Raw genomic sequence first — 14,596 nt, 5'->3', positions numbered from 1 at the left:
CCCCTTCTCCGCCGTTGCAGAATCCTATAAGAGAAAAAATTAGAGAGAATCAAAGAAATCCACTATAATTCGGGAAGAACGAAGAAAGTTATACCTTTGGCGGAAGAGGTAGAGGTTTCTCCGCGGGCCGTTGAATGGCCCCTTGAGCAAATCTCATGACACTGAATTTCTTCATGAGTTCCGGATCTTTTGCTCGAAGATTTTCCTTGGCTATCCCTGTAAAACCACGAGTTAGAGACAAGCAAATAATAGAAAAAAGAGGGAAGAAGTCCGACAACTCTTACTCCGATCGATAGCCAAGCTGACGCCGAATGCTGAGAGGAGGTTTTCATTCTCCAACTCAGGACGACCTGGTATCCAGTTGAGCTGGACGTTCATGGGTTTCCTTCCCGGTTGAACGTCCATCTTTGCATACTCGATTATTACCGCGTCGCTAAGAGAACATTGCGGGATACCATTATTGAAACCCGAAAGGTTGGGTTTGATGTCGAAGGAAGTCTTGATATTCCATCCTTCCGAATTATAGAGGTAGGCAAATTTAGTCCTATACCCCTTTTGGTTATCAGGGAGGTCGTGGACTATCTTCAGTCCACGACGGTGGGTAAAAGTTATCCAGCCACAGCCGTACGATTGAGAATTACATAGGCGGACTCTAAATATATATCTAAAGGCGGTGAGTGTTGGTGGCACGGCCAAAACTTTACACAAGATCAAAAATGCCACCATACAACCCCAGGCGTTTGGGTATAACTCGGGCACTGAAACGTTCAAAAACTCTAACACCTCCCTAAAAAACGGGTGAAGAGGAAACCTAAGTCCTAACTCAAAAGAGAGAAAGTATACAGCTATACAGTGTGGGGGAGGAAACCTAACAGTGTCATAATTTCCCGGGGTAATAATATTTATGTTGTCTTTCAAAGCCCATTTTTGAGAGATGGCTTCCCGATGGTTGTCTAGGTCTCTCTTGGTTTGTAAATCTATGAAATAATTAAGGGGACCGCCGTTGGGAATGTAGAATGGAGGAGGAACTGGCGCTGCGCTCTCCCTTCCAGAAGACTCGGCTGATCCTTCAAGGTTTTCCATATCTACATACAATAACCCTTCCAGGTCAGAATTTATTCGCGGTAATTGAGAAAGAAAGCAATGCTCACTTCCTAAGGAGCAGTTTTCATAATCTCCGGAGGGTATATAGGGGATACAGACGACCCATCCCCGGCTTTTATTGGTTCATAATGGGGGGTGATTCTCACTGAACTACTTTCATCCGAATCATTCATTAATAACCCCTCTTTATTAAAACGTCTACATGCTACCAAAGGAATTTATGTCGGGATATCCGAGTTAATGTCGATGTTAGCTATTATCTCATGAGTAGCCGCGACATCCATATTAATGAATCAAAAAATAGTAGGCGAAACTTTTGAAGGATTGGGGCTAATTTCATAAAATTAATTTAAAAATTAAATATTCAAGAACGCGAAGAACAATCTGAAGAACAGTTTAAAGATTAATGTGAAGAAATTCAAGAAACTTGAAGAAAGATTCGAATACCTTGAAAATATTTTGAAGATTTGTCAGAAATTTGATGAAATTTTGTCAGAATCCTTGAAGATCTTCGAGAAGATTGTCAGAAGTTTAAAGAGGGATTGAAGATTCTCAGAGCGTCTCTCTCTACTTTCTCTTTCTAAGCAATAAGAATTGAGGGAATTGATGTGTTGGGTGAAGGAGGATTTGTTCCAACAACCCTATTTATTGCAGCAATAAATGCTGAAAACATCGGATTTAGACCTCTTTTGAACGAAAGGAGGTGTCCAAAACTTAAACCGGGGAGTCGATAAGTCGGACCCCCAATAAGAGGGCAAACGCCAAATAATTTGTCAAGTATTTTTACATGACATCCGAGAAGTCGATTAGTCGGAACCCTCATGAAGGGAAGTATCGAAAATATTTTCCAAGTATCAAATCTTGGTTATGACCGTGTGTTCGATAAGTCGAACTATCAGGATGGGGTAAAATAGCAATAGTTCTATGTTATAAAAATTCTGTTAAAACCGTAGGTTCGACAAGTCGGACCCTGAATTACACTCCAGAACGAATACGAATTATTTCAAGTATTGGGATGTCCGCATGGTCGATAAGTCGGACCCCCAAATGGTCCCAGTTAAGGTGAAAAATTCTAAGTATGGGAGAGATGCTTCCGTATTTTTAGTATCATCCGTGACATAGAATTACAAAATCTTTCCGCATCTTTGAAGGAAAAAGGGGGGGGCATGTCAGATCAAAGAAATTCAAAACGACTTCCCCGCCACATCCATAAGTCGGACCCCCTTAAGTACCTCAATGAAGAATAAAAATCAAAGTATATATTCAAGCCGTGTCTTCCATACATATGGCTCATTTTAACTAGTGGGTCAGCTCAATTATGCCGCGGTATCATGTTTTCCCTCTACTCTCCGGCTCGAAGCATTGATGAAAAGGAAGGTAGATCAGGTCAAACCAGCATCCTGTCCGTAGGGTCTATAAGTCGGACCCGCCTTGATGGTGTTCTCGTTCAAAGATATCCAGGCCCTTGGAGATCCGTGCGGTCGATAAGTCGGACCCTCTTTGGGGGCTTCCTTATTCAAAAATATTCTAAGTATTGAGGCTTCCGCGACATCAGTTGGGCACGTATCAGGATCCGACTCCTGCATCTATTCTTCTGCTGATAAATGAAAAGGGGCAGCCAAAGATATTCCGCGGCACGCTGGAAGCCGCGGCTTATTTGATGTTTATCATCTTTCCTTTTTGAAGCATCTCCTGCGGCTATTTTGAAAAGGCTATAACTTCTCCGTTACAACTCGGAATTCGGCATATGAGTAGTCGATTTGAAGCTTGCAAATCCAATTTTCAGGATCTTCCAGAGAATTTATCAATTGACGGTTGCTATTTCCACACGAAGAAAGATTCTTCGATTCATCAAGATTGCCTGTCTCATATCATTCTTCGTGCGTGGGGCTAACTGTTATGGTATCATTTATTTAATTTATTCATTTATTTAAATTATTAACGTCATATTACTTAAATACCCTTTGACCTTTTGTGTTGACTTTGACTTTCGGTCAACGGGCTTTTTCTGGATTTCCCATCTTCCTTGAATGGCCCGTGGGCCAAGTATCTTTAAAAACCCTAACTTCCCATAAGGGAATGACCATCAAGTTGACTCACTTCCCCACTCTACCACAATACATGGTTCCCCTTGCTTGGTAACTTCCCACTTCCCCTCAATTGCATGGTAATCCTTCTTCCATGGGAACTAACTACCCATGTCTCCCATGATCTTCAACTCCCACTCTCTGATGTAACTTCCTCCTTGAGCATTATAAAAAGGGACAACCATCAGAGAGGAGGGGACATCTGAAAAAATAATCTACAAGAGCCTTACTTATTCTCTACTTCCTTTTCAACTCCATTAGCCTACCAAAATTCAGTAACATCCACCGCAATATCTCGCATTCAATTTATAATCACTCACTACATATTATCATATCCACGTTCTAACTTGAGCGTCGGAGGGGTTTTCCGGGAGATCACCCCCCGGACAAGGCTAACGTGTTGTTTCGCAGGAATTCAAGTCACTTCCTCCCACAAGTCGCTCCTCTTGACCACACTTCCACCTATCTCCAGGTATTTTAAGTGTCTTTTGCACTTCCTCGTTTCATCAACGAAACACAAGTAAATATCATACTATTAACTCTATACATGAAAAAACACTAAGGCTCTAAGTAATAGCACAATTTATCTTGCTAATCAACTGTCATAAATTGTAATATGTTACTTTTTTTGTTTTCTAATATTCTTCCCATTTAGAATATTCAGTTTTGGAAAGAGAACTTTGATTAAGATTTTTTATACATCTATTGACAATAAAATATATTTATGTAAGATTTCGTCAGATTCGTTTTAATGTATATTTTAATTATATATTTCTTATAATTTCTTATGATGCGTATTTAGAGATATTAAAATTCAAAATTTACATTGAAAACTGTACAAATAAAAAAAACAGTAAACTCTAAATTAATCATCAAAAGAACCGCCCAAACAATCACAATCAAAATAAACAAATAAATATACACCAAAATGACTAACAACATTCCTAAGAGTTAGTATTATTTGGCCATAATTTATCCGATGATCTTTCCCCTATATCATCACACCGAGAAACCCGGTTCAATGGTGATTTTCTTGGTGACTTCATTGATTTTAATAAACTCTTTGGACTTTTAATCAAACCCATTATATTACTATTATTATTATTATTATTATTATTATTATTTAAATATTCCTCCGTTTCTGATGAACCAGACCGAGAAATAAAAGGCGGACTCATGGTGAACCGCCATTGGTCCGGTTTTCCCGGCATCATAGTAAGACTGGTACTCCTCCTCTTGAACCGGTACCCGATTTTCGGACTAACAATTGCAGCTGGTAAACCGGTCAAATTAGTGACATTCACCAACTTGTTCCGTACCTCATCCGGTAACCTTAGCGTAAACCTTTCATTATTTTCCACCAATGAATGACCCGTTGAATGTGATCTTGGAAACTTTCCTCTACGCTCACCCATAACTTTACTAACATGCACTTCTGGGCTTTTTATAGTAATTTCAGGGGCTTCTACAATATCAACAATCACATCATGTTGATGATGATCCTGTGTGATTTGATCAGACGGTTCTAATTCATCCTCATTTAACTGTTGGATTACCTGATCATGATTTCGATTATCCACTTGAACTTCCAGATTTGCTCTGCAAACAGGGCACGTGACGTGTGAAGCAAGCCAACGTCCGACACAATGAGGATGGAACACGTGGCAACATCCAGGTAATACCCGCAATAATTCCTGGTCAACGAACTCGTTTAAGCAAACGGCGCATTCTAGAACCGCCGTTTTCTTGATCAAATTCTTAACGTCGGAAAATGAATACGTCGGAATAGAAGCGAGGATAGAAGGGTCAAGTCCGCCAGTACGAGGATTCTCCCTCCGACGGACTACGCCTTGGTCTTCGGTGGCGCTGAAGAGGTAGGCATCGCAGCAAGCGGTGAATTGGCGGACGTAGCAGGTGATTAGTCCGACGGAGCAGACGACGATGACGATGATGATTGCGTTGGTGGGTAAAGGCGATCCGTAATTTTGGGTTGAAGGTGGGGAGTGTTGGGCTTTAATGGATGGATTAAGGATTATAATGGTGATTATGAAGGTTATTAGATGAAGAAGGGTGGGATTAGTGAGGGGTTGGTTAGGCGGCATGCCAATATGTTTGGACTTATTGAGGATTGTTTCGGGAGGATAAAAGAGAGGAATTGAAGTGTGGGTGATGCGGAGTCGTTGAGATAGGAAGATTAAACATATGAGTAGTTGTCATTTATTGTTCAAAATTTTATAATATTATGAGTTTAAATTCTCATATTGTGGTGTATGTAGAATATGATTGACTTTAATGTTGTGGAAAAAATATGCCAAATATTGGCAAATGTATTGTATACTTGTATTTGTTAGGATGAATTTTTTATTAGATTTTATCCTATAAGTTTTATCTATTTGTGAACGGTATATTTGGTCATTTGCTGACATAGCTATCAAGTGTGTTGTCACATGTATCGTGACATTAAGAAAGGGAGTCATATATATGATCACATCAGAAAAGGAGAAACGTATATAATCACATTACCAATTGACTTGATGTTTAGGTAACCAACAAGTAACAGTTTGTTGGATGAAAACTAAGTTTAAAGTTCATTTTAGTGAGTACTATACTTGATTTAGACATGATGAACTATTTTTGACCAAAGTTTGGCCTTTTACATACAATTTTTCCTAAATTATACAATTAATAATTTTATTGGAAAATTTCAAATGGTGGGTCTTAGAGCTTTGTCAAATGTCATGACTTCACATGTTAATATTAACTCAAATTCTTGTACGAGACGGACTCACCCTGAGGCATGGCTCATACTTGGAATAGTCGAATGATGGAAATTTTTAGCTTATAAACTTCTTATTTCGAGGTTGTCTCACCGTGAGACGGCTTCATACAAGACAGGCTGTAATTAAGGGTGTTCGTCGGTTCAAACTCGGACCGGACTGACTAGAACCCGTTGGACTGGAAGAACGGAATTTTGAATATTCTAAGACCGAAGACCGAACCGGTTCCATCCAGTCCGGTCCTGGTCTAACCCAGTTTTCTCCCAGTCCGGTCCGGATTTAGCTCGGTTAGACCGAAAGTAATTTTTGATATAAAAAATAAATTAAAAAATGGAAGATTTTAAAATATTTAGAAAATTAATTATTATAAAATTAAAATATTTGAGTTAAAAAATTATTTTGTGTCAGAAATAAAAAGCCCTTTTAAATAAGTATATACATAAAAATCGTAAATATTATTCCTCTTTAATATATATATATATATATATATATATATATATATATATATATATATATATATATATATATATATATATATATATATATATATATATATATATATATATATATATATATATATATATATATATATATATATATATATATATATATATATATATATATATATATATCCGGTCTAACCCAGATTTTTCCGGGTTTAGACCGGATTGGACAGTAAACCCGGAATGAAATATAAGTAAGACCCATGGCCGTCGATTAGAAAGGGTAAAGCGGGCTACCTAGAGCTGTTCAAAACAAACCCGACCCGAAAATTCGACCCGGAATCGAAAATTATCCGACCCGAAAAAATATAAGCTTTTTAGGTTTACCGAACCGCAATTACCCGAACCGATACTTCACTCGAACCGTTTGATAACCGAAAAGGGCAAAATCGAACTCGAACTGCAACTGAATTTTATAACCGACATACAAACCTTAACCGATGTTACCCGAACTGAACAGTGATCGACCCGAGTCAAATCTGATCCGAATTATGCACGTAACCGAATGTAACCTGACTAAAACCGATTAAGATCGAACTGTTTTTAAACCGAACTGATACAAACCCGATCGATTATTAATCGAACTGTTTTTAACCCGAACTGATACAAACCCGAACCGATTGTAAATCGAACTGTTATAAATCCGAATCAAATTTTCACCTAATTTTAGCAAATTAAGTCCAATTTCAGTTTTCTAATAATACGGAAAAAGGAAGAACACAAGTTTTATACAGAAGAGATTGCATACAGAATATATATATATATATATATATATATATATATATATATATATATATATATATATATATATATATATATATATATATATATATATATATATATATATATATATATATATATATATATATATATATATAAACTAATTGAAATAAAGTGATCTGCCTAATAATATTAGGGCTGGCAAAAGCTGACCCGACCTGCTAACCTGATCTGAAACCGACTCGAAATTAGCGGGTTTGGGTTTAGATTTTTGACCCAATTAATTAAATGGGTCAACCCGACCTGATCTGTTTATTAAATGGGTTAGGTTCTGGTTGAATATTTAAACCCGAAAAAACCTCTTTAACCCATTTATTAAATTTAAGACGGATCAACATTTGCCAAATACTTTGTAAAACTAAGATAATACCAATTACCATGTATTGAGGGATTTGTCAGCTGAAGATGACTTTCAATAAGAAAGGAAGTTGTCCCACATCGGCTAAGGAATTTGTCAGCTGAAGATGACTTTCAATAACAAAGGAAGTTGTCCCACATCGGCTATGAAAGATACTAATAAAAGAAAAATTCTTTAAATCACTTCCACAGATCTCATACCAACTTACGCAGTCACGCCGTAAGCACAAAGTGAACTATTCTTTTACCTTTTAATAAAGAATACCGTGTGCTCGCTGCATTAAGTGGCATACGTTTATTTTTAGAGGAAGCCTTTAATTAAGGTTAAATGGGTTAAATGACCTGAAATATATGAATTTAATGACCTAAAAAAAAAGTAGGTTAAATTGGTCATTAGCAGGTTGATCTGATCTGCTACAGATCAGGTCGGGGTTTCAATTTTTGACCCATTAATTAAATGGGTCAGGTTCAGGTTAAGGGTTTATTGACCCATTTTTATATGATCCGAACCTGAAAATGACCCAACCCGACCTGTTTGACACCCCTATCTGCTATATCTGATAAAACAATCGGTAATTATTTTTTGTAAGTAAATGAGCATACATCAATTAAAAACCTGACTATTAACTTATTTCGATATTGACCCGATCAATAGTTATCCGTAACCGATAACTACTCGAAAAATAAAGCTCGAACCCGATCTGTACCCGAAAAAATCGAACCAATTAGTAATCGATGACAACCCGAGACCGATTGACACTCGACACGAACTTCAACCGACACCGAACTGATGCTAACCCGATAGCTTGAATAACCGATCTCTAACCGAACCGTGACTAACCGACTCGACCCGAGTGTGACCCGTTGTAACACACAGCTGAAAAATAACCGATCTGAAATGCAACCGAACCGAATAACACATGTCCGAAACCGACCCGATCAACCGAATGAACACCTCTAGGGCTACCGCCCAGGATCCCTAATTTTTTATGGCCGAAAAAGCTTATTTTTATGTATATAAGTGATATTAATTAAAATTAATTCTAGACATAACTTACTTTTTTGCTAAGTAAGAGTATGAGTTTTTAGTGTTTTTTTATAAACTAGTTTAAATATCAACAATAAAAAGCAAAATGTGTATTATATTATTCGTTACGCCTTAAGTTTTTAGGGGCTCTTTTTATTTTTTGCTCTGGGGCCCAAAAATAAACGAGACGGCCCGGGTAAGACCCGAAGCCCGGCCTGGATGCAACTGGTCCGGTCCAGTTTAGGTCCGATTTCGGTCCGAATTATCAATCTGGTCTCATTTTGTACACCCCTAGTCGTAATATTAATTAGATGGCATTAAAGTTAAATCAAGAAAAAACTGCTCAATTTTGGCAAACGTATGTGTTTGCTGTGACAAGCATTGAACTAGCTACTTTTCACCCCACAAGCTTTTATCTGTTATTGAACTAAATATCACTTCACTTGCGAGCCGACATAGCTACCAAGTGTTGATAGGTCGTTTTACTATCAAAAATAATTCCTATTTCACCTAACTAGTATAGTTGGGCAAGTAGGGTCGAACCACTTTGGAAGGACAAATAAAGTCACAAATTGAACCAAGTTCACTATTACTAACGATCAAAAGTTGGATTTTTGTTTATCTAAGTAGAACGAAAAGACAAGAAATGAATAAAATTCAATAATTAAAAACCTAGGGCTAAAAGGATTCACTATGCATCGATCATGATTCATGAACAACAATTGGGATAGGAATGAATATAGGCGAAGGAAGATGTTGCTCTCGCAAACAAATTCGACAATCAAACAATAAAATAAGCTATCGCGATTAAAGCTTAATTTTTCAAAGAAGGAGATCATTCACTCAAACTCGCAACTCTCGCTTATCGAATTGAGCGAATAAAACTTGCAAATTGGCCAAACATGCAATCAATCTAAAACCCATCAATTGAATCGTCTAGACAAACCAAATTTAAATCCTAAAATCAAACAAGAATCATGACCTTTTGCATAGTTTCACCAAACCCTAGAAATAAAACTACTCACTAAGCATATTAAAACTAACAAGAGATTCAACAATTAAATTCATGGAGAAAATCAAATTCAAAATTAATTGAGAAACAAGCATTCAAAGATAACAATAATAAACAAGAACAAGAAATTAGAATTGAAACTAATACCATCAATATAATTAAGATTACGATGTCGAAGTATTGATTAACAATCCCTCAAGGCAAGTAATATGAGAAAATCCCTTCAATACCAAACCCTCAAAACAGAGAAAAAAAATTGTCTCAAAAATTTTCCTCTAAAGCTATTTATATCCTCCTTAAAAGAGATCGGAGGATATGGGAAGTTACTATCAAAAATAACAGCTGGACCCGGCCGGGTATGTGGAAACCCGGCCGGGTGCGAAGCAAAACTAAATCTTCAAGACCAAAAATTTTCTAAGTTTAAGAGTAAACCCGGTCGGGTATGTGGAAACCCGCCCGGGTACACAGCAGAGCAATTTGATCTTCAATGAAAGCCTGGCCGGGTGTCTAGAAACCCGCCCGGGTATGAGAGGCTCACCCGGCCGGGTATGTGGAAACCCACCCTTGTGCGAGTGGCAACTTTACTTCCAAATGGCATCTTCAAATTCTTCTAAGTGCCAAGTGCAAACCCGGTCGGGTATGTGGAAACCCACCCGGGTATGAGAGGCTCACCCGGCCGGGTATGTGGAAACCCACCTGGGTATGAGACCTGGTCAGCACAAAAATAACCCTTTGAGTAGCTTATGACCTTCCAACTTGCAAATCTCTCTCCAAGAGTCGATTCCTAGCAAAATTAGAGCTTTGTACAAAATAGATAGGAAACAAACACTCCAACCAAGCATAAAAACCAATAGAAAATTGAGAAAAATACGCAAGAAATGCTATGAAAATACAATGGGGGCATAATATATAAAACATACACATCAGTGTTGTAACATCTCGGAATAACTCGGGTCGTACGAAAAGAGAAAATGACCTTTTTAAAAAAAACGAGATAAGTATTATCCGAGTCAAACCGGGATGTTAGAAGGCAGTTTAAAACGGTTTGAAGTTAAGGAAAACTTGCGGACCGAGTTCTATTAGTGTTATTATAAACTACTAGATATAAGAAATTCTTAGCAGCGGATAAGAACGAAAGTTAAATCAACTTATTACAACTTGAGAACGAAAATCGCCTCATAAAACCAAATGTTCTTTAACTTAATTTAGAAGTTCTTATCAAGACTTCTATATCCTAACAATTTATTTCTTCAAGAGTCAATCCTCACTCCCCAGACCTGCAACTTAACTTACTGCTAGTCATTGCCCAGATAGGAAACAACATCATCGCAGGGTCGTTAAGACCAAAAGTACACGTCAGCAAACGTCGCATACCAAATAAATAATAACACAAGAGAAAGTTTTAATTTATTATCTAACAATTCACAGAACCGTACGCTTCGAACATGCTTACTAAGAATATTTATTTTCATGTAAAAGTTAGTCAGCCATACTGCTGTACTATCCAGCCATACTGCCGGTACACTTCAAACTCCATAAGTGAGACAATACATTAGGGGGAGCTAACCCCTAAGCAAGTCTCTACCATAGACAATCGCCTTACTTCGGTGCCTATGGTTAAGTATGCATACCCCCGCGGTGGCTCATAATGCCCTCATAAACCGCGAGTAATTCTTTTCCACCAATTGACGTCATACTACGTCCACTTTAAGGTTAGTGAGGTCATACTACCTCTGCTTATCAAAACAATATATCAAAATTATTTATTCGAAAAGATAACATTATTCATACTATATATCCCTACTTTACTTTTGTATACCATTATTATATGATACATCGGTCTAAATGCGAACTTCGCTGCGTGTACATACCTTAAGCAAGATAACCAACTCACAAGCGTCTTAATCAATTCCCGGTCACGAATCGACTTCCTACAAGGTTCAATCGTATTCGGGAAATAAGCACACATACACATTTTCCTCAAATCATCTATAACACACATATACAATCACATCCATACCTAGAATACTACACACAACATGAACATCCATCACATACTATAACATGGTAAATACACAAAACAGGACAGCCTATACAATCTGTCCAGAAACTCAACTTAAAACTGTCAAATTAAAAATCCGACTTCACCGTTGCGTCCGGAAGGCGTCAAAACCCCCGGGTACCAATTTTCATAATTTATAACATATTATAAGTATTTTTAACTTAATTTCAAAGCCAAAAATGCTCCAAAAACACATTTTTTTCACCATTTTCAAAACCTACGGGATTTCATTTTTTTTTTTATCACAAAAATATAAATTTCAATGCTTTATTTCCTATTGAATCTAAACAATAAAATTTACATAATTTTCATGATCACATACAAAAATAAATTTTAATTAATTATATATTTTTTTCTCAAAAATAATTCTTTTTACACAAATGTACACACACAAACACATCACATATATACATGTATATTTCTCTACCAACATTATAAATTTCTTCTTTTAATCAATAAAAAATAAAAATAAATTTCCATCACCACATACATTTTTTTATATGAGTAACCATTTTTTATGTATATATATATATATATATATATATATATATATATATATATATATATATATATATATATATATATATATATATATATATATATATATATATATATATATATATATATACATATATATATATATATATATATATATATATATATATATATATATATATACATATATATATATATATATATATATATATATATATATATATATATATATACATATATATATATATATATATATATATATATATATATATATATATATATATATATATATATATATATATATATATATATACATATATATATATATATATATACATATATATATATATATATACATATATATATATATATATATATATATATACATATATATATATATATATACATATATATATATATATATATATATATATATATATATATATATATATATATATATATATATTTTCAATCATTCATCAAACAATTCTTCACACACATGTAAACATATCTAAAACCCTAAAAACCATACATTAATTTAGATAGAAAAACATCATACTTCCACACATGAATTTTAAATCATGAACAAATCATAAATTATAAAATAACACACATAAAAATTATAGAAATTTAAATTGAAACTTAAAAATAAAACTAGGTTAAGAATTACTCACAATTGCACAAGGACAAAACACCAAAATTGATGAACCAAAGGGGTGATTAGGCGTGAGGATTAGAGCATTTGGGAGTGTTTTCTTTACTTGCAAATGATTTTGAAATGAAAGGATGTAAGGTAAGGAATTAATTAAGGAATTATGGGATTTAATTGTGATAATTTCCTTAACCATTCAATTGCCAAAATGGAAGTTACAATCTTCCCCAAATCCTTCATGTGGCCGGCGAAACCCATACACATTCCCATTTTTTTTTTTTTTTTTGAAATTAAAGATAGATTAGGAAAAAGGTTTGGACTTAAAATGGTTTTAATTGCCTTAAAAGTTGAAGTCTCATGATTTAATCTACTAACAAAATAAATAATAAAAAGAAATATATTTTTCTAAAAAGAATAATAATAATAATAAAAATAATAATATTACTAGCAAATCATTTAATATATCGGAAAAATATCGGGGTGTTACAGACTACCCCCCTTAAAAAGGTTTTGACCCCAAAACCTCAACGTACAAACACAAACACACAACAATCAAACACAAAACACACAACAATCACACACATAAAAAACGACAAAACAAGCACACAACAAAAGAAATAGATCAAAATAAACCTCAAAGCGCGCAAAATTCTACCGCTTCCTACCCCCCTTAAAAAGTTACGTCCCCGTAACTTACTAACCTGAGGAAAAAGATGCGGATACTTCTCTCGCATTGAAGCTTCTGTTTCCCAAGTTGCCTCTTGTGACCGATGATTTGACCATAGAACCTTAACCATTGCAACATCTTTTTGCCGAGTACTGCGAACCTTTCTATCTAAAATCTGAACAGGTTGCTCTTCATAGGTGAGGCTTTCATCAAGTTCTAACGGTTCCGGGTCTAAGACATGCGAAGAAGCCGCAACATAACGTTTTAACTGGGAGATATGAAAAACGTCATGAACTTTACCCAGCGCATTAGGTAACGCTAACCGGTAAGCTAACTTCCCAATTCGCTCCACAATATCATAGGGGCCAATGAAACGCGGGCTTAACTTCCCACGAGCACCAAAACGAACCACACCTCTCATCGGAGACACACGGAGTAGGACTTTGTCGCCCACTTCGTACTCATCAGGCCGACGTCGGAGATCGGCGTACGATTTTTGTCTATCCTGGGCTGCCTTCATTTTATCACGAATTAACTTTACTTTCTCAGTCATTTGCACAAGCATATCAGGTCATAAGGTGACAGATTCAGTAAAATCATCCCAACATACAGGATTACGGCACTTACGACCATAAAGTGCTTCAAACGGAGCCATTTGAATTGTTGCCTGATAACTGTTATTATAAGAGAATTCCACTAAATCCAAATGTTCATCCCATGAACCTTGCCATTCCATGGCTATTGCTCTCAACATGTCTTCTAGTATCTGATTGACACGTTCAGTCTGACCATCCGTCATAGGATGAAAAGACGTACTATGAAGAAGAGTGGTTCCCAAAGCCTGTTGTAATGACTTCCAAAAATGTGACAAGTATCGAGTATCACGATCGGAGACAATAGTACGAGGTATTCCGTGATATCGAACAACGTATCTAATATAGGCACGAGCAAGTTGTTCCATATCCCACTTACAGTTCACCGGAATAAACCTTGCAGACTTAGTAAGCCTATCCACAATCACCCAAAGAGTATCATTACCAGCCTTAGTTCGTTGCAACCCTAACACGAAATCC

The 14,596-nt window shown here is 35.9% G+C and overlaps 1 protein-coding gene and 1 non-coding gene across 2 annotated transcripts; one reads left to right on the top strand and one right to left on the bottom strand.

Annotated features, from left to right (window-relative positions):
* Nucleotides 1-3,919: 3,919 nt before the first annotated feature.
* LOC130810404 (E3 ubiquitin-protein ligase ATL31-like) lies at nt 3,920-5,482 on the bottom strand. Its single transcript, XM_057676447.1, has one exon. The coding sequence runs from the start codon at nt 5,291-5,293 to the stop codon at nt 4,136-4,138; it is 1,158 nt and encodes a 385-aa protein (XP_057532430.1). The 5' UTR covers nt 5,294-5,482; the 3' UTR covers nt 3,920-4,135.
* A 2,337-nt stretch (nt 5,483-7,819) lies between these two features.
* On the top strand, nt 7,820-7,935 carry LOC130811957 (U5 spliceosomal RNA). Its single transcript, XR_009041569.1, has one exon. It is a non-coding gene; the product is annotated as a U5 spliceosomal RNA (small nuclear RNA).
* Nucleotides 7,936-14,596: the final 6,661 nt, after the last annotated feature.

Source organism: Amaranthus tricolor, chromosome 4, assembly GCF_026212465.1.
Source record: "Amaranthus tricolor cultivar Red isolate AtriRed21 chromosome 4, ASM2621246v1, whole genome shotgun sequence".
Classification (NCBI taxonomy): domain Eukaryota; kingdom Viridiplantae; phylum Streptophyta; class Magnoliopsida; order Caryophyllales; family Amaranthaceae; genus Amaranthus; species Amaranthus tricolor.
Note: the sequence above shows the minus strand (reverse complement) of the source record. Positions and strands in the feature narration are given on the sequence as shown.

Excerpts from the sequence above, each read along its gene's own strand:
- LOC130810404 (XM_057676447.1), bottom strand. The coding sequence starts at position 5,293 with ATGCCGCCTAACCAACCCCTCACTAATCCCACCCTTCTTCATCTAATA.